This window comes from Hevea brasiliensis, chromosome 9 (genome assembly GCF_030052815.1).
Source record: "Hevea brasiliensis isolate MT/VB/25A 57/8 chromosome 9, ASM3005281v1, whole genome shotgun sequence".
In the NCBI taxonomy this organism is placed as follows: domain Eukaryota; kingdom Viridiplantae; phylum Streptophyta; class Magnoliopsida; order Malpighiales; family Euphorbiaceae; genus Hevea; species Hevea brasiliensis.
Window position 1 is genome coordinate 25,449,326 of NC_079501.1, and position 26,682 is coordinate 25,476,007.

At 34.5% G+C, this 26,682-nt stretch overlaps 3 protein-coding genes across 6 annotated transcripts; 1 reads left to right on the plus strand and 2 right to left on the minus strand.

The window, feature by feature from the left end:
• Positions 1–166: 166 nt before the first annotated feature.
• Positions 167–11,713, minus strand: LOC110666061 (3-isopropylmalate dehydratase small subunit 1). Of its 3 annotated transcripts, none has more exons than XM_021826434.2 (2): positions 10,848–11,713; positions 167–581 (listed from the first exon to the last, which is right to left on the minus strand). In XM_021826434.2, exon 1 carries the CDS (start codon positions 11,611–11,613, stop codon positions 10,855–10,857), a length of 759 nt encoding a protein of 252 aa, XP_021682126.2. In that variant the 5' UTR covers positions 11,614–11,713; the 3' UTR covers positions 167–581; positions 10,848–10,854. The 3 variants fall into 3 exon arrangements, with proteins under 3 accessions (XP_021682126.2, XP_021682124.2, XP_058009519.1); XM_021826432.2 differs by having other exon boundaries at positions 167–487; positions 10,848–11,712; XM_058153536.1 differs by lacking the exon at positions 167–581 and adding an exon at positions 2,884–2,901.
• A 166-nt stretch (positions 11,714–11,879) lies between these two features.
• Positions 11,880–14,397, plus strand: LOC110666059 (60S ribosomal protein L15-1). 2 transcript variants are annotated; one of them, XM_021826429.2, is made up of 4 exons: positions 11,880–12,036; positions 12,677–12,843; positions 13,674–13,871; positions 13,952–14,397. In XM_021826429.2, exons 1-4 carry the CDS (start codon positions 12,033–12,035, stop codon positions 14,195–14,197), a joined length of 615 nt encoding a protein of 204 aa, XP_021682121.2. In that variant the 5' UTR covers positions 11,880–12,032; the 3' UTR covers positions 14,198–14,397. The 2 variants fall into 2 exon arrangements, with proteins under 2 accessions (XP_021682121.2, XP_021682120.2); XM_021826428.2 differs by lacking the exon at positions 11,880–12,036 and having other exon boundaries at positions 12,643–12,843.
• A 2,197-nt stretch (positions 14,398–16,594) lies between these two features.
• LOC110666056 (uncharacterized) lies at positions 16,595–20,142 on the minus strand. Its single transcript, XM_021826424.2, has 7 exons — positions 19,815–20,142; positions 19,576–19,746; positions 18,942–19,106; positions 18,707–18,871; positions 17,480–17,614; positions 17,098–17,195; positions 16,595–16,979 (listed from the first exon to the last, which is right to left on the minus strand). Exons 1-7 carry the CDS (start codon positions 19,995–19,997, stop codon positions 16,766–16,768), a joined length of 1,131 nt encoding a protein of 376 aa, XP_021682116.2. The 5' UTR covers positions 19,998–20,142; the 3' UTR covers positions 16,595–16,765.
• Positions 20,143–26,682: the final 6,540 nt, after the last annotated feature.

The window sequence follows — 26,682 nt, forward strand, 5'->3', positions numbered from 1 at the left end:
CACCTATAAAATCTTAAAAAGGCCTAATCATTTTGCCGGCCAATTTGAAATAAAAAGCCCGTATCCGAGTGTTGTCCCGCCTGTCTTAAACCCACGACAATTTTCATTTTTTTTTAATATTTTTGCGGAATAGACAATAAAAATTGAAAGCAAATTCCATGTTAAATTACATATGTAACTTAAACAATATTAAATTATTAAAATATCATTGTTTATTTTGACATGGCTGCGGCAACATAACTAGCAAAATAGAAGAAACAAGTCACCAACTTGAGCTTCAACAACCTGAAATCACTAGAACAACAAAATGATCACTCTGGCATCACTCACTTAGGCCCTGATACATTCAACTGCTTCCAAACATGAAATGTTCCTACATGACAAGCTTTGCATTTGAATACACAAGTAGAACTAGGAGAACTCAGCAACTAAACTACGCGACCGCTAGTCTGTGAATCTAGCCAGCACTGATCATAGCACAAAGTGCCTGCAACAACAAACAATATAAATATTGAGTGAAAAATCTACCAAAAAGAAGCCAATATGCAAGGGTATATAATAAAAGCGGGCAGAGATAGAGCCTGCAAAACAAAGTGAAAATCCCAACAGGAAAGACGTCAAACATTGAACAGCATATGTAAAAAGCATACAGATATCACGCATCCAACTGAAGTTGAAGACTACATGAAAATGTCAATTGAAATATAGTGAGGTATTTTTACCAACTATAACTTAAAATATTCAAATATTACCAAATGAATCTTGCTAGATTCTCTTGAGATACAAATTGGCACATAGAAACCTAGGAGTTGATAGTATACCATCCATAGTGTGAATATATTGTTTATTTTATCTTTAAACCCTTTACCCTCTGTTTAGATTAAGTGCAGCTTGATTTATTAATATATTGTATTGTATGATATGATTTTTATTATTAACATATTTGGAAAGATAGTATAATACATGATAGTTTCTTATCTAGTTAGATAGTATGATATGCCAAAATAAATATAAAAATTACTAAAATACCTTTTATTACTGTTTTTAATATATAAATAGTTTAAAGACATTGTAGAGTGAGCTAGTTGCAGTGTTGTATTTTTGTATGCTAGAGTTAGTTGTAGCAGATAATTTATTATTTAGCTTGTTAAAGACTTTGTTGACTTTTCTTTCTTTTACTTTTCACATATAATCTACTCATATATATTGTTATAAAGATCATTTTCTAGGTGAGTGAAAAGAAGTAGACTCTTCCAATTTTCTCTCAGTAAACTCTTCATGGTATCAGAGCGGGAGATCTAGGCGAAGGTTATTTCTGTTCTGCAAATTTTCTAAGAATCTTCGTTGCAGCTGAGAAAATTTCAGTGAAAAATGGAGGAGGATCGTACTAGAGCACAAATACAAGAAGTTATCAAGAATCATAACAGTGGAGATCCAATGAATTTGATGGGATCTGATCATCCAGATATGGTTCTTGTCTCAGCACCTTTAGTGGGAAAGAATTTCCGATCGTGGCAAAGGGCCATAAGGATTGCGCTAGGGGCTAAACAGAAGCTAGGTTTTATCGATGGAACAATTCCAGTTCCAGACGAAGGTTCTGAGGGCTATGGTTGATTACATGGTAACTTCGTGGTTATTGAACTCTTTATCCAAGGAGTTGGTTGATGCATTTGTCTACACAACATCTTCTAAGGAGCTGTGGGGAGAAATATCTGAGAGATATGGTGAGAGAAACGGGCCTCTGATTTTTCAGTTACAGAGGAAGATCTCATTAATTACTCGAGAATGATTCAATTACGGTGTATTTCACACAAAATTAAAGAAGTTATGGGATGAAATGAGTTCTTTAGATGTTTTACCGCCTTGCACTTGTGGAGCAGCTAAGGAAATTGCTGACGTAAACAATAGGCAGATCTTGTTGATAGATCCATTGCCTTCAATTAATAAGACTTATTCAATGGCTCAACAATTTGAGACACAGAAGCAAATTGTGTCACAACAATCTGATACGAGTGATTCAACTGCTCTCTTTACCAAATCATAGTCATCCTCACAGAATCTAAGGAAGGATCAAAGGCAAAAGAAGTATGACCCACGAAAAGGTCACTGCACTTACTGTAATCTGGATGGCCACACCAGAGAAGGCTGCTTCAAACTCATAGGTTATCCAGATTGCTGGCAATCTAAGAATAAAAGCTTACAGCAGGGTTCTTTTAGACAACAGAACTAGGGACCCAAAGTGGCTGCTACAGCAGTTAATCAAATACAATTTGGATACTCCAATTGAAATTCCATACGATAATGGGAGAATTGAAGAATTAAGTACAATGTTAAGCTCTTTGCAGCAGGAGATTAAAAGGATGGCTAAAGGCAAGGCACCAATGTCTGCTGGTTTATCTATTCAGTCACACACAGGCAGTTCACCAATCAACAGTGCAACTAATTATGCTAGTAATTTTAGTCAAGTTAGTGCTTTATTTGCAAAGGAATATGATAATAGTATATGGATAATAGATAGAGGTGCCCCTGATCACATGACACATGCTTTACATCTTTTTGAATCGATCTAAGACATCCACACACCCATTTCAGTACATCAACCTAATGGCCATATTAACCAAGTAACCAAAATAGGAAATATTAGTTTGCATCCTCATATTAAACTTAAAAATACTCTTTACTTACCATTTTTTACTCATAACCTACCGTCAGTAACCAAATAGACCAAAACCACAAAACTTAAACTCACCTTTTATTCTTTTTGTTGCCTGATTCAGGACCAGCAGACTGAACAAGTAATAGCAGTGGGAAGAGAGGCAGCAGGGCTTTATTTCATGGACAAATTGAGTTTTTTGCCTTCTACTCTTGAATCTTGTTTACACAAACTTCAGCAATCTTTTCCTACATCACATTATGTAAATACCATTCTCTCTCAGTTTGCTATCAATAAAGAGAGTTCACTTTGTTCCAATTCAGTTGTTGGTACAAATTTTAACTGTGATGTCTCTCTTATTCATGCTAGATTGGGTCATGTTTCTTTTGGAAAAATGGTTCATTTACTTGACATTTCTATCCCACATGATTCACAATTTGATTGTCATGTTTGTCCATTAGCTAAATTTCATAGGTTACCTTTCCCCGACAGTGAGACACAAACAAATTTTGCATTTGACCTAGTTCATGTAGATGTTTAGGGACCTTATCATGAAGAGTCAATTACAGAAGCTAAATTTTTTCTCACTATAGTTGATGATTATTTTAAAGCTACCTGGACTTTTATGATGCAACAGAAGGCCCAAACTACTAGAGTTATAAGGAAGTTTTTTTCCCTAGTTAAGAACCAATTTGGAGTCAACATTAAAGCCATAAGAACTGATGATGGGGCAGAGTTTTTAAGTCAATCATGTTCCCAATTGTTCTCTGACCAAGGTATTTTTCATCAACGATCTTGTCCTTGCACACCTCAACAAAATGGTGCAGTGGAGAGGAAGCATAGGTATCTTCTTGATACAGCAAGGGCATTGAGAGTACAAGCCAATTTTCCAAAGAAATTTTGGTCTGAATGTGTTTTAGCAGCTACCTACTTAATTAACAGACTTTCTATTCAAAAATTACAATGGCTTACACCTTATGAACTTTTGTATAAGAAACCACCAGATTATTCTCATTTGAGGGTTGTAGGCTGTCTGTGTTATGCTGCTAACATATATCCCCACAGAGACAAATTTACTAATAGGTCCATCCCTTCTATTCTTCTAAGTTACTCAGGACAAAGTAAAACTTATAGGTTATACAATATGCAAACTGTAGAAATTTTCAACAATAGAGATGTTCTTTTTTTTGAGTCGGTCTTTCCTTTCAAACACGATTCTTACAATACTCAACTCAACTCAACTCAACTAAGCTTTTATCCCAAAAATTTGGGATCGGCTATATGGATTCGCTTTCTCCACTCTAAACGATTTTGGGTTAAATCTTCAGAAATATGTAATGCTTCTAAGTCATGTTGTACTAGTCTCCTCCAAGTCAATTTAGGTCTACCCCTTTTTTTCTTTCTATCCTCTAACCTAATGTGCTCTACTTGTCTAACTGGAGCCTCCGTATGTCTACGCTTCACATGACCAAACCACCTTAATCTCCCTTCTTTCAACTTATCCTCAATTGGCACCACTCCTACCTTTTCTCTAATACTCTCATTACGGACTTTATCTAGTCTAGTATAGCCACTCATCCACCTTAATATTCTCATCTCTGCAACTCTTATCTTAGATGCATACGACTCCTTCAGTGCCCAACACTCACTACCATATAACATAGCCGGTCGTATGGCTGTACGATAAAATTTTCCTTTCAACTTATTGGGAATCTTGCGATCACATAAAACTCCCGTGGCACGTCTCCACTTCAACCATCCGGCTTTAATCCTATGACCAACATCCTCCTCACATCCCACATCTACTTGAAGGACTGAGCCGAGATATTTAAAATGATTACTTTGGGACAATACCACTCTATCCAAACTAACTCCTTCCCTATCACCAGTTTGGCCTTTACAGAACTTGCAATGCATGTGTTCTGTCTTCATTCTACTTAACTTAAAGCCCTTTGACTCTAGAGTACTCCTCCAAAGCTCTAGCTTTCTATTGACTCCTTCTCGCGTCTCATCTATCAGAACAATATCATCTGCAAACATCATGTACTAAGTAATACTCTCTTGTATATTTTTCGTCAATTCATCTAAAACTAATGTAAAAAGGTAAGGGCTTATAGCTGATCCTTGGTGTAATCCAATTGAAATCGGAAAATCTCGTGTCCCCTCCCATTGTGCGCACAATAGTAGTTGCTCCTTCATACATATCTTTCAACACTTGTATGTACCTAATAGATACCCTCTTTTGTTCTAACACACTCCATAAGACATCTCTTGGAACACTATCATAAGCCTTCTCCAAATCAATAAAAATCATGTGTAGATCTTTCTTCACATCTCTACATTTCTCCATCAAGCTTCTAAAGGGAAAGATCGCTTCCATAGTTGAACGACCGAGCATGAAGCCAAATTGATTGAGAGAGATAGAAGTATCACGACGTAGTTGATGCTCCACAACTTCATAATATGGCTCATGAGTTTAATTCCCCTATAGTTTGAGCAACTCAGTATGTCTCCCTTATTTTTAAAAATAGGTACTAAAATACTCCTCCTCCATTCATCAGGTATCTTCTTTGAGTTTAGAATCTTATTAAATAATCTAGTTAACCATGCCACTCTCATATCTCCCAAACACTTCCACACTTCAATTGGTATTCCATCGGGTCCATAGGCTTTACCCACTTTCATTCTCCTAAGTGCTTCCTTTACTTCTAAAGATCTAATCCTTCTAGTATAATTCACATTCTTTTCTATTGTTCTATAGTCTATATTCACGCTATTACCATTTTGACTATTATTAAAGAGATCATTAAAATAATTTCTCAATCTTTCTTTAATGTCCTCATCTTTCACCAACACTTTTCCTTCTTTATCCTTAATGCACCTAACTTGATTAAGATCTTGACATTTCCTTTCTCTCCTCCTAGCTAATCTATAAATATCTTTCTCCCCTTCTTTAGTTCCAAGTTTTTCATATAACTTTTCAAAGGCTTGTGCTCTTGCTTGACTAACTGCCTTTTTTGCCTCTTTCTTTGCTATCTTGTACTGTTCATATGCCTCATTATTATCACCTTTAGGTAATTTCTTATACCATTCCCTTTTTCTCTTCACTGCCTTTTGTACTTCCTCATTCCACCACCATCTCTCTTTTGAGGGTGGTCCATGTCTTTTAAACTCTCCGAGTACTTTTCTAGCTACTTCTCTAATCTTTAATGCCATCTGTATCTACATATCATTGGCCTCCATATCCAGCTTCCATGCTTCGGACTCGAGAAACTCATCTTTGAACTTCACTTGCTTTACTATTTTGAACTCCCACCACTTTGTTCGAGATACACTATTTCTTCTGACCTTACTTGAATTGTTCCTAAACTTGACATCCAAGGCCACTAACCGATGTTGACTTATTAAAGCCTCTCCTGGAATGACCTTGTAATCCTTGCATAGAGCTCTATTTGTCTTCTTGGTTAAGAGGAAGTCGATTTGGCTTCTATGTTGCCCACTTTTGAAAGTCACTAAATGTGACTCTTTTTTTATAAAGTAGGTATTTGCTAGTATTAGGTCGTATGCCATAGCAAAATCTAGGATACTTTTTCCCTCCTTATTTCGACTACCAAAACCAAAAACTCCATGAACATTCTCATAACCTTGCCTATCACTTCCTAAATGTCCATTCAAATCTCCACCAATGAAAACATTCTCTTCATTCGGTATGTTTTGCATTAAATCATCCATAGCTTCCCAAAACCTTTATTTACTCTTACTATCTAATCCTATTTGTAGGGCATAAGCACTAACTACATTTATTGTTTCTCCTTCTAGTACTATTTTTACTAGTATAATTCTATCCCCTACTCTTTTCACAGCTATTACAGCGTCTTTCAATATCCTATCTATGATTATGCCCACTCCGTTCTTGTTTCTCTTCTTTCCAGTAAACCACAGTTTGTACCCTGAATTACCCACTTCCTTGCTTTTCTCTCTTACCCATTTAGTCTCCTGAATGCAAGCAATATTCACCATTCTCCTTTCCAAGGTATCTACCAGCGCCATCAATTTTCCTGTAAGTGATCCAACATTCCAAGTACCAACCCTGATCCTCCTTCTATCCTATTCCTTCCTAATTGGTCTCCTTCTATGATATCTTATATTGTTTTTTATGTCTATTTTGTGTTCTATTTCACTATCTGTTCTATTATTTGTCCTATGGACTAACTTCTTTACCCACACCCGTTCATGATGTGGGAACCCTTACTCACTTAACACCACACCCGGGCGCCGGCATGGCGCGTCGCTTTCGGTGAACTCCCTACACTCTTGCATACTTCTCACGACACCCGGGCTAAACACAATTCTTACAATAAATTTACCAATACATTTGACCTCAATTCTGTAGTTTTACCACAACCTGCTCTTGACTTTGATTATTTTGCTCCTTCACAATCATCTTCTTTATCTTTTAGTCCATCTCTATCTCCTTCAGAGTCATTTTCCCTAAGTCAAGAGCATTCATCTTCATGTAATCCTCCTCATGTGTGTTCTGATTCTGTTCCCCTTAGAAGAACCACTAGACAAATTAAACAACCTGTTTGGCTCAAAGATTTTGTCAATATAGCTTCTGCTGCTCCTCACACCACATCTTGCACAAGTTCAACTGCTTCTCCTTTGCATCCATAAGGTATTCTTCCATCCTTTACTTTTACTTCACATCTCCAATCCTTTATTCATAATTTATCTACCATTCATGAGCCTACTACATATTCCCAAGCTTCTAAAGATACTAACTAGATTGAAGCTATGCAGCAAGAATTGATGGCATTGGAGAGAAATAATACTTGGGAATTGACTTCTTTGCCAATAGGAAAAAAGGCAATTGGGTGTAAGTGGGTGTATAAAGTCAAATGCAAACCTAATGGTGAAGTTGATAGATTTAAAGCAAGGTTAGTTGCTAAAGGTTATAATCAAATGGAGGGCTTGGATTATAAAGACAGATTTTCTCCAGTAGCTAAACTTGTCACTGTCAGATTATTTATTGCTTTAGCAACTACCAAACAGTGGGCAATCTATCAATTAGACATTAATAATGCCTTTCTTCATGGCTACTTGGATGAGGAAGATTACATGCAGCCTCCACAAGGATATGATAAAGCTAAGCCTGGACAAGTATGCTTGCTGAAAAGATCTCTATATGGCCTTAAGCAAGCTTCTAGACAATGGAATCTAGAATTTACTAGTTTCTTGAAGTCATTGGGTTTTACACAGTCACAACATGATTATTGCTTATTCACTCAGGATACTGCAGCCAATTTCATGGCTCTTTTGATATATGTGAATGATGTTATAATTACCGGTACTTCTTCTGAAGCTATAGCAGCAGTTAAGGCTGCTTTGCATTCTAAATTGACAATCAAAGACCTGGGATTTATGAAGTATTTTCTTGGCCTGGAAGTTGCTAGGTCAGCACATGGCACTATAATTAGTCAAAAGAAGTTTATTACTGATGTTTTACAAGATACAGGGATGTTCAATTGTAAAGCAGTTGCTTCTCCATTACCTGCTGGCTTACATTTGTCCACAGATTCTGGTGATCCTCTTCCTAATCCAGATTCTTACAAAAGATTAATAGGGAGATTATTATATATTAATATCACCAGACCTGACATTAGTCATGCTGTGCAACACTTGAGTCAGTTCATGTCTTTGCCTAGGAAACCTCATTGGGATGCAGCCATGCGTGTGTTGAGATATTTGAGAGGTTCTTCGTCCAAAGGTTTATACTTTCCAATGGCCAATGACTTCAAGATTACTGCATATTGTGATGCAGATTGGGCATCTTGCGCCTTTACCAGAAAATCTCTCACTGGTTTTTGTGTTTTCATTGGCTCTTCTCTCATTTCATGGAAAACAAAGAAGCAGTCCACAGTTTCCAAGTCTTCAGCAGAGGCAGAGTATAGGGCAATGGCTTCTACAGTTTGTGAGTTGCTTTGAGTTTCCTATATCCTTCGTGACTTACAGATGCCTATTCAATAGCCCATCACCTTGTACCGTGATAACAAAGCTGCACTCTATATAGCTGCCAATCCAGTCTTCCATGAGAGGACTAAACACATTGATATTGATTGTCATATTGCGCGAGATCAGTTGCAAAAAGGTTTCATAGCTCCAGCACATATTTCTTCTTCTCTACAACTGGAAGATATTTTTACCAAGTCTCTTCCTGCTGCTGTTCTTGATAAGTTCTTCTCAAGTTGAATCTAGTGACTCTTGCACCTGATCCAACTAGAGGGGGGGATGTAGAGTGAGCTAGTTGCAGCGTTGTTTTTTTGTATGCTAGAGTTAGTTGTAGCAGATAATTTATTCTTTAGTTTGTTAAAGACTTTGTTGACTTTTCTTTCTTTTACTTTTCACGTGTAGTCTACTCATATATATTGTTATAAAGATCATTTTCTGGGTGAGTGAAAAGAAGTAGACTCTTCCTATTTTCTCGCAGTAAATTCTTCAGACATTTATTTAAATAAAATATTAATTTATAAGTAATGTTATCATAATAATAATTAAAGGTACATTTTTTTTAATTAATCACTAAATATACCTTATAAATATATAACATTTCCGTGAGAGAATGAATTATGCAATATAAAATAGGATATAAAAATTCTAAACCATCTCAAATCACTATTTTTAGGAATAATCTTCCCAAACATATAGAGTAACCACACCATATAATGTGAAACCATCACAAACATGATCCAAACATAGGGTTACTAGAATGAAAAAGAAACAAGAGAAAAAGGAGAGAGGGGAGGTGGTGTTAATTAAAAAGAGAAACACACACACACACACACACACACACACACACACACACACACACACAGAGAGAGAGAGAGAGAGAGAGAGAGAGAGAGAGAGAGAGAGATGCAGCAGCAAGAAAATTTTCTACTTTCTCAAAATCCCAACCCGTCATTTCTATCCATCTATATCCATTCATCCTAATAAAAAAACTAAATCTTTATGAAATCTTTTCTAACTTTTTTCTCTTCTAAGCACCTTTTCATCACATTTTATGTAATATTGTTCTCACTATGAACCAGAAAACTAGGTATTAAATAGAATAACCCAAAAAATAACAAAAAAGTATCACAACCAACTTGCAAAGTAGCCTATAAGAAGATCTCCAATCACCCAGTTATAAAACTTATAGCACCAATGATAATAACTATAGCAAAAAATGCTTCTTCATATATCTAATACAAACTAGTGAACCACACAATCACAGTTTATACAAGTGACAACTTAGAAAGCAGCATAAATCACTGCCAAATATTTGTTCATTTGGGGATAAATTTTAACAACTGTTCCTGAACTTGTATAGTTGTAACACTACAGTCATTTAACTTTAAAATATAACATAAAATCTCCTAAACTTTTAAATTTTACACAGTAAAATCCCTCTAATTTTCAATTACTGATTTTTCAGTTAGAAACTGATATGAATAGCTCCCGCATGGTGCTTAGTCAACATTATTCTCTTTATGCATGAAAAATTATTTCGTCTATATAGAGAGAAGAAGGATTCAATTTACACGTGGCTTGAGAGAAAAAAAGAGAAATAATGACTAAGCTGCTGTAACTGTCCAGAACAGCGTCTAACTGAAAAACTAGTAATTGGATGTTAGAGGAATTTTACTATACAAAATTTAAAAGTTGATGAGATTTTATGTTACATTTTGAAGTTGAGAGGCTGTAATGTTACAACTAGATAAATTCAAACTAGATAAATTCAAAGTTGCCATAAGCAGGTCGTCATGCAACACTAACAGCCTATTTTCAATCAATTGAGCCCTTCAAATGTACAAAACCTCAGCTTAATATCATTTGTCACTCAACTTACTGCAAAATTTTCAAAGGATCACTAACTTCAATTGTATCATAAAAACCACCCAAGTTTGAGATCATCTAAATTATGACAGAATTTGCCAGATTTTTCATATGGAATCGGGTAAAATTTTTTAGTAGACTTTTCTATTCTGTCTTTACAACACCAAAATTTTGGATTGACATCTACAAAAATGAGACTTGTGACCTTATTGAAATGAAATAAAAATTGACTGATTTTATTGATATAAATTGAAGTTCAGAAAGGTTAAATTAACCCAGACAACTGCATTCGATCATATAAAATCAAGAACGTATATACCTCAATTCTAGCCGGATTGTAATGGGATCATCCCCGTCTTCCTTGCGTAGGCGAAAATGCCCCCGGCCTCAATCACCGGCCCGGCATCCCCAATGGGCTTCAGCTTGTATTCCTTGCCAGTAGTGTGATTAATCAAGCGACTCTCCGCAAGCTCAATAGTCACCACATCCCCAGTTTTGCACTCCTCACAAATCCTAACCTCCGATTCCAGGGGATATATCTCTCCGGTGGACACCGAGTTCCTGAAGAAGATGCGAGCATAAGACTCTGCAACCACAGCCGCAACTCCAGCAGCACCAAGAGAAACCGGCGCATGCTCACGCGATGAACCACACCCGAAATTATCGCCACCAATAACTATTGAGTATTTCGTTTTCATTTCGTTCGGTTCAATGAACCGGGTCTCGTAAGAGGCCGGGAGGCCAATTAGGGCATAGGAACCAAGCTTCTCGTATTCGGCCGGGTTCGAGGGCACAAGAGTGAGGTACTCGGCGGGGATGATCTGGTCGGTATCGATGTTATCGCCAACAACGTAACAGATTCCATGGAACGTGGTTGCGTTGGTGGACTCAGCTGAGGGAGTAGCGGTGGCGCGTAGGACGGGGAGCGGCCGCGCGTGGGAGCCAAGGGGTTTGATGATGGGTTGTGGATGAATGTAGGGCAGCTTAATAGAGCGAGGAGAGAAGAGAGAGAGGGAGAGTTTGGAATTGAAGGAGGTGGCAATGGAAGTAGGGTTTCGAGTGAAAGTTGAGGAAGAGGCCGCCATTTTGGTGTTGCAAGCTTAGCTGCAAGGGAGTGATCGTGAAAGAAGGTTTCTCTTAGAACCACTGTAACATCAGTAGCCGACCAGATTCTGCCACGTTAGAAGACGTTGACCATCGCCAAAGCTGCCGTGCTGCGTTTTTCTTCCAAGTTCCAAACACAAAAACGCTACGTTTTGGGTATTCAAATCTGACATTGGGCTTGGCCCATAATTTCATGGCCCAAGCATCCAAGCAGCAACAGCTGGTAGGAAACGTCACCGTTCTATATCGGGTGCAAAATGCCACATCTGCGTCGAAATGGACGGCGAAGATTTCGAGTCTGCAATTTATAAGGCAGACTAGGGTTTTCATCGCAAGCACTTGGCACTCTCTTTGTAAGTGCAAACCCTAGTCACAAACAGCGCAAGCCAGCTCTGATCCAATGGGTACACTCTCTCTAAACTGGATTTTCTCTCATCTCACAATGCTTCAATTTTGATGGCTGTGTGTTTCTTACAGATTTCAAAGCTAGTCGTAGTTTGGTGTTAAATCTGTTACTTTCCTAGTTTTTTTGGAGTCTTTCTGATCTTGGGTTCATCAAAAGGGCACTTGAACTTACCATTTCGTTTGATCTATTTGTTTTCATACTGCTGTTCATTAAGCATTTCGTTGCGCTAATTTGGGATCCACTGTATTATTCTTATGGTTGCCACTGTCAAATATAAGTTTTGCAGTTTTGATGTTCTTCGATTTTCAAAAGAGCAAATGCTTGCGTTGTTTAGCTTTGCATTTGGTTGCTGACATAAAAATAAGGGTTCTGAGTTGCATGCCGATTTAATTGTGAGTTATTATTATTTCCGAATAAGGATGGGCTGTAAAGCTTTTTGTTATTTTTTTGTGCCATTGAATTTAATCAAATGCATGAAGCCTTGTGCTCTATTGTTATATTTTTGTTGAACACAAGCATACTTTTCTGTTCTGAAGGGTACATTTGCTATGAATGTGTTTTGAGACTTAACCCCCTGTGATGTAAAAAGTTAAATGTGCAGTGTAAATGTTTTAACGTTATGCATTTGATGAAAATAGGGGCTTACAAGTATGTCTCTGAGCTATGGAGGAAGAAGCAATCAGATGTGATGAGGTTTTTGCAGAGGGTGAGGTGCTGGGAGTACCGCCAGCATCCTTCCATTGTTCGTGTCACCCATCCAACACGCCCTGACAAGGCTCGCCGCTTGGGCTACAAGGCCAAGCAGGTATGATAAGAAATGTGTCCTTTAGTCGTAGAAATGTGGAGCTTCACGTAACTAGTTTATCTCTTGGGATAATATTCATCTGGTATTGTAAATATTATATATAATACTTGTTATTGGAGTACTGTTCATTTTGTTCCCCATAAAGTGTCAAGGGAGATGCTTGTGAACTTGATGATTTCCTGAGCTCATGCAAGTTTTGTCTGCTAAATGCTAATTGCTGGACAATGGGCACTTTGTTTGGAATATATGATTCTTGCTGGTTAAGCGGTATCTTGATTCATATTCATTTCTCCTTAGGAGAGTGTATATGTATGATGATAAGATACTTCCTGAGACCAGCGATATCAACATAGTCGATCATCTGACCAGGTGGATTCTTTTTCTGGTCGAATTCACTTTTGTCTCGATTCGATATAGTCCTATTTGGTAGTTTTAATCAATAATATGATTTTCTCATTATGTTGGGAAAAAGCTATTAGTTTTTATTTGTAACTGTCGTTGCATTTTTCATGTGTTTCTTGTGAGCTTCTTGTTTGCTTTGTGTTACATTTGTATTAAGATTTGATAATCATGATCTCTTTGTATCTTTGCATGACAGTACAGATATATTGGATGTTTATACAATAGAACATGATAGTGGTATTTTGACCTCTTGTTTGTCATAAAAATCATTGCTGACAAAGATATACAACATTATGACCCTTAAATTTGTTCTGGTTAGTCTTTTTCTCGTTCTGTTAATTTCTTCTCTTGGTATTGCTTGGAACACATATGCATGAATCATGTTCTCTTGTTATTTGCACTGAGTATTATTCAGTAAATACTTTCAGGGCTATGTGATTTATCGTGTCCGTGTTAGGCGTGGTGGTAGGAAGAGGCCTGTACCCAAAGGTATTGTCTATGGTAAGCCCACCAACCAGGGTGTGACACAACTGAAGTTTCAGCGAAGCAAGAGGTCTGTTGCAGAGGAGCGTGCTGGTAGGAAATTGGGAGGTCTCAGGGTTCTCAATTCATACTGGATTAATGAGGTTCGTTGGCTATTTTTAGATGTACACTTGTCCTGCTTAAAATGTATAGTTTTCCTCATGACATGTATTTGTTGGTATAGGATTCTACTTACAAGTATTTTGAGGTCATATTGGTTGATGTTGCACATAATGCTATTCGTAATGACCCAAGGATCAACTGGCTCTGCAATCCTGTTCACAAGCACAGAGAGCTCAGGGGCCTCACTTCCGCTGGGAAGAAGTACAGGGGTCTACGGGGAAAGGGACATTTGCACCACAAGAATCGTCCTTCTCGCAGGGCAACCTGGAAGAGAAACAACACTCTCTCCCTCCGCAGATACCGTTGAGTTCATTGTTGTGCTTGAACATGTCTTTTTATGTATTTTTTTTCTGGAGGGAAAAGTAGTTATCATTATGAGTTTGAAGTTTTGGATATTGAAATATTTGGACATGCATTATTTAGAACCCTGACAATCTGAGTTGAGATGTTGAGTTTCATGAATTTGGCATCGTATAAGTGGTTTTTTAAGAGATGGCTTATTTTATATCTTCGAAGTTGTTGGCAAATACTGTTTTGCTTTCGAAATTTGATCTTTTCTTCTTCCAAGCTAGTTGTACTCTGTTTTACTTTCTATGTTGGTCGTGAGACATTCTGCATGATATGTCAATCATAAACTGCAGCACCCGAATAAAAATTAGAGTGTGATATGGTTTTACTTTCAAAACAATATTTCAATCTTAATATGTATTTTCAGTAAGACTAAGCAAAGGGCTAAACATTTTTAAGACAATAGTTTAGAAATTGAACCGTATTGGAGTTAGATTCAAGATTTTCCACTGAACCCATCGTTGTAAATATACGATCAGCTGTCCTTATAGTTGAGAAGCGGGCAGGAATATAACAGCCGATCTGAGCCAGAATAACAATAAGACAAACTTGTTGAAGTTAAGTTCTCTTTTCCACTCCTGCATAAAGTCAGGAGTAACTAAACTTAAGCAAAGCAGGTAGCTAGTACCATCAAAATTGTCCAAAGACTCAAAGCTCAAAGTGGTAGAGTTTTGGTTGGGGGAGGGTGATTAATGTGTGGAATGAAATCCTACATTATTATCGCCCACTAGAGTTATATACCTTTGAATACTCTCAACTCACAAGCCAACTTTCAAGTTAGACTCGGACTCAAACTGGTTTTAGGTGAGGGTAAAGGGGTGTGGTGAAATTTCATATCGCTTGAATATATAATGTCCACAGTTATACCTTTTAAGGACTCTCAACTCGTGAGTTAGCTTAGATTTATCTTTAGTTATAGATGAAGAAATTTATTTTAGTTGTATAAATTAAAATATATAATTCATAAATCGACACATAAAATAAATATAAATTGTCAAGATGATTTTTTTTAACAAAATTTACTTGCTCAAAATTAAATAGAATTATTATTGATTAAAAAATATAATCAATACTTCACAATTTCCCATTAGAAATAACTGAACTTACAGTATATTAATGGTGTAAAATTAAAAAACTTATCCAGTATATTCAAATATAATTTTTTAAAGTAATCATAAAAATAAATTAAATTGAAATCATAGATTAAATAAAATAAATGATGTGATTCTAATTTGCAAAAGAAATATTTTTTTTTTATAATTTGAGTATGATGGAATTCTAGTAAGAGAGAGATGAGAAAAAAGCCATTAAATTTTCAAATTGATAAAGAGAATGATAAGAGAAATGTATTAGACTTTCATTTGATTATCTTGTCTAAAAATTCAAATTTCAAATAATAGAATTCAATATCATGGATTTATTGTAATGGAAAAAAAAAATATATATATATATATATTAATAAAACTTCTAATAAATCTCTAACAACTTTTAAAATACAAGGGTCAAGTGCCCCATTAAAATCTAATAGACAATAATAACAAAATCATTTATTCTTTTTATAAATTACAATTATGTCTATAATCTTAAAAAATTTTAAAATACTTAATAAAATTTTTTAGCCCAATAAGATCTATTAGAAAATATTAAAAATACTAATTTTTTTTTTTAGAAATATCACTGTCCCCCCTAACAATTGTCTTTTTTTTTATAAAATTAAAATTAATTAAAACCAAAAGTACATTTTATATGCATAGATTATTACCATTTATTCTACATGTTGCTAACTCTGAAATGAACTTTTTAAAGTAATTGATATTCTTCAACTCAAAATTGTGAAATCACATATATAATTAATTAATAAATGTTTATTTGGCTATTTATATAAAAAAATTATTTAATAGTATTAATAATGGTGTAATTTTATATGTATTAAATAGAGTTTAGTGGATATGACACCCTTGTAGCAACCTCGAGAGCCTAAATTTCGAATTTCTATATTATATAAAAAGAAAATAATGTAATTCTTAATAGTTTTTGGATATTAAATTCCCTTGAATTCAATGGTAAAATGTTAATATTATACTTCTTTTTTTTTTTAATTTTGAGTTATTATTAATAATACTTTTATTATTTATTATTATATCTTGACCCATTCCCTTGGCTTAATACATTATAAGCTTAAGGAAGAATTTTCCAAAATCCAAATAACAAATCATTTTTTTGTGGAAAAAGAGAGGAGAAGGAGAGAGTCTCTCGATTATCACACGTTTATAGACCACCTCGATCGGCCCTTAGTATTTAGCCTAAATGTTGAAGAGAAAGCAAAACGTCTGGTCGTTTATGAAGATCAAGAAACTGGAGCAAATACAACACTGAATAAGATAAACAAGTTCTGTGAATAATTAACAGGCTTTTTTCTTTTCTTTTTACAACATGACTCCTCTTGCATTCAACAAGGAAATGACAGACAAATTAACAAGAAGACTGAAACAACCACAAATAGAGACGGAGTCATTAAGATCAATATTCAAACAGAATCATTCCAGTGATGTTCGTCCATGACTTCCTTAATTGTAACAAATCGACCCTTCTCAATTGAAAGCTGTGCTGCAACTCCAATGGCCACCGAAATCAAACCATCTTGCAAATCCACTGCAGGAGCTTTCTCACCTTTTGCCCGAATTGCAGACAGGAAATTAAGGTGTTCCAAATAGCTAGACCCATGATGCAGTCCATCATATCTGAAAAACAAGTTGATTCACAACCATATTTAGAAGGCAGGCTTAGCAATGCTCAAGATCAATGTGACATTAGAGAAAAAAAAAAAAAAAAAAAAAAAAAAGAGAAAACGCAACCCACTTGATCCGGTCATCTTCAGCCTTCAATGTTTGGACACCATCTCTTCCTGCCACTCGAGTACCATAGCGCACTATACTCTCAGGAACAAAAGCCTCCCCCTGTTACAAGCCAATAAAATGAACAAAAGCAACTAAAACAGGCATAGCATGTCCAAGAACATAGCACTATACTTTAAGGATCACAAATTTATCTAAATGCATAAAAATAAGCGATGTCACTCAGCTAAAATTGGATCCATTTAAATCATATGAAGAGGCAAACAAAGGACATTGCCTAGAGGGCAAATGAAATATGGCAGGCTGAGCTGCTACTTGCACCCATAGAGACAATGCAAATGTGTGTGGATGTCTTAGAGAGAGAGAGAGAGAGCAAGGGAGATTACCTTTCCAATATCACCAACAACAGATATTTCTTGCTCATTTTTGCTACCTTCAGCAAACATGCAAAGATCAAGCATTCCCCGAGAACCATTATCAAACTCGATAATAACATATGCATTGTCAATGATGTCAGGTACCTGAATCAAAAGCAAATTTGTGAACAAAGTTCAAGATTTCCACTGCTAAGAAAGTTGCAAAAGATCTAATAACAGGAAAGGAAATTTTAAATATTTCAGATCTTGAACTGACATTCTATTACAAGCATGCATATAAATTAATGCAAAAATTGTCCTAATTTCTATACAAACACATCCATATAGACTTACAAATCAATTTAGTTAGATATAACTCAAATAAGCTGAAAAAACAGAACAATCATAACAAAGAGCTAGAGAGACAACCGCACTTCAATGTCGTTAAGATAGTCTTTGTTGTGATATTTTCCTTCAGTAAGCACCATTTAAACAGGGCAAAAATATTACCACTTGTGGATAGTCAAATTTACATACTCCCAAGCATAGGCAATGATCCTCAACTGGTCTAACTAATAATTTAACTAGATCAATCTCATTTGACTGATGTAAACAGAATGCATAGTTTATGGTCCATAAGGGCACAGAAAACTAAATCAATATGTTACTTGAATGAATTAAATATATTTCTAGAATGAATTAGAGGGCTTTAACATCATCAGAATTCATCTCTCTTTTATCATATGATAAGACATCATTCAATGCACAGGAGTGAATAGCCCAACAGTGCAATGCTTTTAACCACTGCAAAATAGCACAAAGAATAAAACATAAGAAACAATTTGGATCTAGTTCAAGCATGATCCCTTGATCTTTACAAACCAAGCAAAAGTACTCAGCTAACCCAGCTTCATTCCATCAACTCCCAAGTGACCCAACAAAAACTACCAATTAATTATATGATCAGGCTGTAGTTAAAACTATTTTGCTGCAGGCCCTGAATCCCCTATCTAAGACCGAGGTTAAGAAGTGTTAGAGAAAAGCTTTTGCTATGAGTAGTGAAACATGGTGTGATTTCTATTCAAATAGGCTAAAGATAAATTGGGATTCTGATTATTACTCAAAGATTTGGGTTAACGTTCTGGCTTTCTTGGTAAATCAGTATTACAACCTCCGAGAAAACACACAAAGCTAATTTTATCTCAGGCCAAATTGTGCATAATTATCTTCATCAAATTCACAAAATTTTGAACTTACCTTTCCATCATAGACTTCATCTTTGTGATTAACATCTATAGCTCCAGAAGCCATAACACGAACAGGATCTGCACTGGCAAACAGCCTCATCAGATCAAAGAAATGGCAGCACTTCTCAACCAGAGTCCCCCCTGTGTTAGCATTGAACCGGTTCCAATTGTTAACCTATTACATGAATTGGTCAGGAACATTGATGACTGCAATGATAACATGGAAAATAAATTGCACAATTTACCTTAACCAAAAATGGAAATCGATGTTCTCGGATTGCCACCATTTTGACTTGCCCCAGAGATCCACCCTTAACAATTTCAATCAGCTTAGCAACTGGTGGCATGTATCTATACTCTAATCCAACTTGCACAAGCATATCTGACCTCTTTTTAGCAGCATATACAACCTAATAAAACAGAAAGATCAACAACCAAGAAGCAAGGACACACACACGTTCAGATTTCAGAGAAAGCAATATCTAAATATCTGTTCATTAAGCTGGGACTAACTATAAATTTCTTTTCTCCTTTTCTGGTTTACTTTTTCTTTAGTCACCTTCACCAACCCACAAACTGTAACAAATGGACTCTGGGAAAACAATTCAAAATCTCACCAAATGTTAAATCTAGAAACATTCAAGATAACCCCTTTAATTTTATGATTGCAGTTCAAGAATAAACGTTCCTTAAAACTTCCAGAGTACCCAAACGAGTTCCGGATTCTTCCCACCATTCACACCAAACAGTGACACAGCTGAGCTTCCAAAACATAAAAATAACTAGTGAAAATGCTACTAATGTTTAAGCAGAAGCATAGTTTAAATTTTAAACACTTGAAGCAGTGGATTAAAAAAAAAGCCATGGAAACTGACAGACCTTCCTGCAATCAGCAACGGTGGTGCAGAGTGGCTTCTCCACCAGTACATGATGGGGTTTCGGGTGGTGAATAATATCCATAAGAATTTGATAGTGAGTCATGTTTGGAGACGACACAACCACTACATCACAGAGCCCACTATCCAATAGGTCCTGATGCCCTGAAAAAACCTGTACAAATGATCAAGTAACGATAAAAGGGAGCATAAGGAAGGACAATCATAATGGAGCATATATACCGTAAGAGGCCAACCAAAGGATTGGGCAAGTTCAAGAGCGAGTTTTTGGGAGGAGACATGAGGATCTGCTATGCAAACAACGGCCACGTTTTCTGTGCGAAGATGATGGAGATTAATGAGGTGTTCTCTACCCATCATCCCCACCCCTATAATCCCATACTTCACAGTATTGCTGGCTGCCATGGATGAAGAAGAGCTGGTTGCCTTACTTGATTGATCTCTTTCAAATGTCTGGGTTCATTTTGTTTCCTTTCTGGTCCAATTTCATTGGTAGTGAGCGGAAGTTGACTGGACTCGCGTGTGGGGGTGAATGGTGCTCCATCTTCGTTACTAGGAATATACCATTCTCATGCGATTCGATTTTTATTGTCTTTACATTTATTTTTGGTTTTTTTTTTCGAAAAATTCTTGCATTTTTGTTAAGAAAAATTAATAATTAAAGAGTGCATATGCCATATGATTTTCATGTGAGACTAATTTAAAAGCGATGAATGTATATTATCACCCGTAGAGTTATAGTTCTCACATTTTTAATTATTCACAAATAATTATATTTTTAAATTTTAAAAATAATTAATTTTTTATAAGTAATGAATTAGGTGTATCTTATAATTTATTAATTTAAAATAATATATATTGATCCAAGTTTTGTGCTTTATTTATTTATGAAATTTAAAATTTTTTTGTTCTTAGATTTTTTTTCATAAATTAATGTCTCATGAAATTTATTAATGTAAATTTTAATTAAAAAAATCAAAGAGTAAGAAAAATGGGGAAACTCAATGCACAAAACATAAAAATTTTATTCAATTAAATCCTCTTAATTTGAGTTTAGCCAATCATTTTTTTCCCCTAAAGGTATATTGGGTTTCATTAATAGATTAGAATCACAGGGCCCATAGCCCATCGATACAATAAGCAGGCCACAACATGCCCATGGTCTAAATAAAATCTTAGCTACCAGCCCAGCCCGACATCAAAAAATCCAAACCCCATAGCAAAAGAACCCTAGCAAGTAGCAAGAGCAACTTCCTGCCTGAAAAAGAGAAGAGCATTAGCAACACCAAAAGTGCACCATTAATTCGTTGCCGAATCAACGCTAAGAAACGATGAAAGCGCCAGGGAGCACACACAAGCCAAAGCTAGAAAAATCCAAGAATGCTCTAACAGCCAGTACACCCAAAGTCGAGTCGCGGAAAATGAGTTTGGAAACCAAGAGACTGATGAATGGCAAACTCAATGTGGCATAGGGTGTTGCCGCATGTCTTGCTAGATCAAGTTGGAGAAGTATTAAGGAATGGATCTTAATGGATTGGTAAGGATGATTAAAGGATCCTGCAAGATAAATAGGATAGATTGATGCAAATTTAATAGAAAAAGAAAAAGAAAAAGAAGGGAAGATGGGAGAAAATTTCAGAAAGAATAATAGGGAAGAATCCAAGAGAGATGAGAGTTTTTATTCAATCAACATACACTAATTACAATAGAGTCAGCTCCTTATATGGAGATTGACTATCAGCTAGTTCACCAACTATTTGAACATTTACAACAAATTTGCGACTTATCTAACAACATCTTCAACACCCCAGCTCAAAAACTTTCTTGTCCTCAAGGGAGGAAGCTTCTGCTAATTGAATCTAAATTAATCACCAATCTCTTTCTCAAGACTCGCTGCTACAAAAACAAATCTCTTACAACCACCGTATCAACATTGGGCTCTAAATCTTTGACATTAGCAATAATATCAATATTGCAAATGCTCTTCCCAAAATTGCTACTACAACTTGACTTCATTTTGCATTTGATCAAATCCAAATACCAAATTAAATGAAAAATAAAACCCTTGCTACAATTTGGCTTCATCTTGCATTTGATCAATTCCAAATACCCAATTGACCCAATTGAATCTTGATTTGGCATTGATGTCATCTTGCACTTGATGTTCTCCAAGAATACCTTGTAAGATTTAGCCTTCATCACATTAAAATCTTGGTTATTAAAATCAATTGCAAACTCAAATTTACTCTCATCTATAATCCAAGCACTCAATCCAGAATTATATAAAAATACTCTGGAGATGTTCACACCAAGCCTATCATTTTCAGCTCTTGATTCAGTGATTATTGAATACTCACCAGGCCCATCTAAAGCAACTACTGCATAACCATCATTGATTGAGGCTGAATATGGAGGCAAAGGGTTAGATGCACAAACATCTTCAGCTAGATATTCTTCAATTTGTCCAGAAGAAAATGTCACCAATTCCTAATGCTCTTCCATAAATTTTTCCTCATCAATTTCTTTTATTTTATCAAAACTTTCTTGAATTTTTTATTTCTCTTCCAAGACCAGGAGAAGTCTTCAATAACATCAACATTTTCCTCATTTTCTTCATTGAATTCAAAAGCTCCAATGACTTCCTCATCTAATGGTGACCCACATTGGTTCTTTGTCACAAATATGATCTAATGTGTATATTTCTTCACTCCAGAGACAAAGACCTTGTTTCCTCTTTGCATTTAATTCTGAGAGAGTCTTTGTGATTGAGAGATGATTATCAATTTTTGATATTTGTGATTGAGAGATGAATATCAATTTTTGATATTTGTAGAAACCCAATATTTTATCTATTTATTTATTTATTTATTTTAATTAGCTAACAATAATTTAATATATTTATCTAAAAAAAAAGGAAATATTTTATTGGATGGCTTGCTTATTTATTTTTATATATTATTATTTTTGAAATTAAATATATATTTGTAATATAAACAATTCAGTTCAATAATAACTTTTATCCCATTCTATATCTGATAGAACTCTTGAAATATATATACCCTAATCGTCTCTTTCTGCTAAACTTTGCTCTCAAAACTTGTTTATCACCCTCTTTTATACTAAATACTCTTAACATGCATTTTCATCATCTTTTGTTTACTGTTATATGTATATTTGCGATTTATAATCTAATGTGCGCAGAAAATCCCTAAATTCTTACTTCTCTGTTCATCACCTTCGATTTTGTGTTCAAGAAGATTCGACTATTCAATCTGTCAGCTGAAATTGTCTCTTTTATTGAATCTAGCTATTATTTTGGAGGCTCTAGGTGAGTGGTAGTTATAGTACATGGCACCGTTTTAGTCCCTTTTAAAATTTCTCAATATTAAATTTGTTATTAAATGAAAATTTAAATCAATATTTTAACAATTATTTTACATGTGACTTTTTAGAGTTTTATTTTATTATTGAATTTTATTTCGATTTTGATTAAATAATTAATTTTGTCAATTATCTCTACACTAGAGCTATTAAGATTCCGGGAACAAGCCTTTAATGTCTATATATTGATTGATATCTGACTATAAAATTTACCGATGTGTTACAGTGAATAGATTTGATCTTATTGACTCTCTGAAATTATTGAAATAAACTGTTGAAGTTGCACTATCAATTATTATTTACTATCTAAAATTTTTTTGTTGATTTTGATTAATTTGTATAAATTGATTTTCTGTTTTGAATTGGTACCTGTGCCCAGTATCTGTATCTATTATCTGACCCCACCGTATGAACTATCATGATGTTAGGTTGCATTGTTTAGTCATACATCATTACAATTTATGGTTTGCATTAGTATCATATGTATTGATATCTGTGAAGGAGGAGGAAGGTATCTAATATTTGGTAGTACGCTTACCATATGGCCTTTGCTGATGTGGGGTATCATCACCCTGTTGTACTGTACCATAAAAATTTTATTGAATGAACTTCTTTTATATATATATTTTATGAAATTATTTTATTAATGATTTTGATAGCATAAGCATGATTATATTGAATAGAAAATTTATTGTCAAATTAATCAAGTGTCTGTCTGTTCCTATTCCATTATGTGCTATAATTATCATTCACTGAGTATTAGCTCAAACCACGTTTTCTCTGTCTGTTATCTGTTTCAGATCAGTAGAATTCTACAGCTGATCCAAATATTCAGTCCATTTTCTAGAGAGGGATAATCTTTGATTTGTTCTCATGGTATGTCCAAATTCATGTTTCCTCGGACTAATAATTAGTTTAGTTTATTGAATAGTTTAAGTTTTTATTTGAAATCTGTAGAAACTACGCAGTTTACTTATAAGATATTTATGATGTTTATTCAGTATTTTGTTTATTTGAATTTTCTCTATTTTTTTGGATTAGTAAGTGATAATATATTTATTCAAGATACTCTGATAAGGCTTGCATGATTTAAGAATACTTAAATCATGCGCCGATTACTACACAAAATTTTGGGTCGTGACATTGATAGAGATATGTTTTTCTAGCCTGGCCTTCATTAGTCTTTAATCCTTGAATTGGTAATCCCAATTCACCTCCATTGTTCCCATTCTCAAAACTCTGAACTTTTATTTCTTCTTGAACTGACTTATTAGAAATTTCTATTTTCTTTTCCCATCTTTCCGATAATTTCAAGCATACCTTGAATAATTTTCTCTAGTTCCATGGTCTGCTATTGGTAACTTTTAGAGAGACCAAAGAAAATAGAACAGAGAAAAAGAAAATATTGAAGAAGGATCAAGAATAGAGAAGAATTTCAAGAAATTGAAACCCTTTCAAGAAATAGGTTTTTTAAAATGCTAGAAAGGAAAAATTAAAGAACAGAGTAGAAGAAATAACTAGAAAGCACATAAAAAGGAAGAATTTGATTTAAGATTTCAAGAAAGAAAGAAGAATTAGAGAAGAATTATGAAAAAATTGAGAAGAAATTGGGAGAATCATAAGAGAAAGGAAGAACATGGAAAATGAGAATAAAAGGGAAAGGAAAAGCAAATCAGAACTTGTAATTCCAACATGGCCGAGAATCAACTTGCACTAATACCTTTGATGTAGATTTAATAGAAAAAGAAAGAGAAGGGAAGAAGCGAGAAAATTCAAAAAGAAGAATAGGGAAGAATCCAAGAGAGAATAGAGTTTTCATTCAAAAAACACACTAATTACAATAGAGTAAACTCTTTATATGGAGATTACAGTAATTGACTATCAGCTACTTCACTGACTATCAGCTAGTTCACTAATTATTTGAACATTTATAACAAATTTGTAACTAATCTAACAACATCTTTAATAGAATTACAACTCATCCTTTTCAGTTGTAAACTGTATTGTATCATAGAGGGCCAAGAGGGTGGAAGCAGCACGTATTGGCACTCCAATGATTAAGTTAGTTATGTGAAAAGGAAAGGTGAATGATGAACATTTAGTATTTTCCTAACCTGTTTATATTATCTCTTGATTGATAAAGTGAACTCCTACTGTTATGATATGATGTTTGGGGTAATCTTGATTGATGACGCATGGAGATTACTCATCCTTCTTATTGATTAAGCGTCCTGGTCCTGGATGATACTGGGTCTAGACAATGCATTAATGACGGGTATGATTCTCAAATGAACAATAGAGGTGACAATTTGTGTCGTGTCTAAATGGGTCATATCTCATATCTCATTCTGACACAACATAATTATGTTCAATCCAAACATGACAAAATTATTAATTATATCATAAACTCTCAATCCGAATATAATCTATCTATTAAACAGGTCATATGACACGACTTGTAACTCGTTTAATAAATAGGTCACCTCAACAAGTCAGACAACACACCCATATAACCCATTTAGTAACTCATTTATCAAATAAATAGGTCATCTAAATTGGCATATAACCCATTTAAATGGCCCGTATGACTTGTTTACTTAAAAAGTTTGAGATGTAAGGGAGGGGATAGGACTTGAACTTGGATTATCCAATGCTCATATAATTAATAACCAATTGCATTACACTTTAACTTTATATATGATCTCCCTCATATGTATATATATGAATTACATCTATTAAATTATTATATAAATTGAATTAAAATAATATTAAAATAAATAAATAATTAATAATATCAATAATTTATGTTATTAGTGTATTCGTAGAAATTATTTTTTTAATAAATACTAAATTTTTATTAAATTTGTCCTTTATTTTTATTCTTAACATGAATAAAATTTTATTTTTAAATATTAACAATCTTCAAAAGAAATTTAAAATCACTTTATAGTTTTATTTTCTTAAACTCATATAATTTATTCATATATAAATTGAGTAGTTATGATGAAATCAATTATAATGTTTGAGTCTAAATTTTTTCTTTTAGTTCACTATGTAACTTTGTTTAATATATACATATAAGATAATTATGATATTAATCAAGAATTCAGATTTTCTTTTTAATATCAAGTTTTCATAAAAATAACAAGAAAATTTAAATTATAAGATATTGAGAGTAAAATTATATTTTTAATTATAAATAAAAGGGATCATAATAGGTTTCAATAGATCAAAATAACACAAATTAACTATTAACCTGATTAAATAAACGGGTTTTTGCGTGTTTTATTGAGTTAAATAGGTCAACCCGATTAAATCCTTATTTTTAGTATGTTCTAACACGTTTTATGACCTGAACCTATTTATGCTAAACACAAACCCATTTAACTATATATCGAGTCATGCCAAAATTTGCCAACTCTAGTGAACAGTATTTGCATGCTAAGCTTGACATTTCTTTTGCGTGCTAGGGCTGATGGAGAATGAATTTATGAGTTCCTTTTCTCTGTGATCCAAGAGGTGACCCTCACAGGAAGCTCATGGTTGAGTGGTGGTCGTTTGGGTATTTTGTACAAATAGGAGGTCATCTTTACCCCCTGGCTTCGTCTCTTGGGTTATTTGTAATTTCACTATTAGTTTTGCTCTGCCTTACTGCTAGATGTACACGTCTTAATTTGGAGTGATCAAGTCTTTTTTTTTTTTTATGTAT

Excerpts from the sequence above, each read along its gene's own strand:
- LOC110666061 (XM_021826434.2), bottom strand. The coding sequence starts at position 11,613 with ATGGCGGCCTCTTCCTCAACTTTCACTCGAAACCCTACTTCCATTGCC.
- LOC110666059 (XM_021826428.2), top strand. The coding sequence starts at position 12,658 with ATGCATTTGATGAAAATAGGGGCTTACAAGTATGTCTCTGAGCTATGG. Across the intron at positions 12,844-13,673 it reads TGGGCTACAAGGCCAAGCAG|GGCTATGTGATTTATCGTGT; the intron begins GTATGATAAGAA and ends AAATACTTTCAG. Across the intron at positions 13,872-13,951 it reads ATTCATACTGGATTAATGAG|GATTCTACTTACAAGTATTT; the intron begins GTTCGTTGGCTA and ends TTGTTGGTATAG.
- LOC110666056 (XM_021826424.2), bottom strand. The coding sequence starts at position 19,997 with ATGGCAGCCAGCAATACTGTGAAGTATGGGATTATAGGGGTGGGGATG. Across the intron at positions 19,107-19,575 it reads CCGTTGCTGATTGCAGGAAG|GTTGTATATGCTGCTAAAAA; the intron begins GTCTGTCAGTTT and ends CTGTTTTATTAG. Across the intron at positions 18,872-18,941 it reads GATTTCCATTTTTGGTTAAG|GTTAACAATTGGAACCGGTT; the intron begins GTAAATTGTGCA and ends TTCATGTAATAG.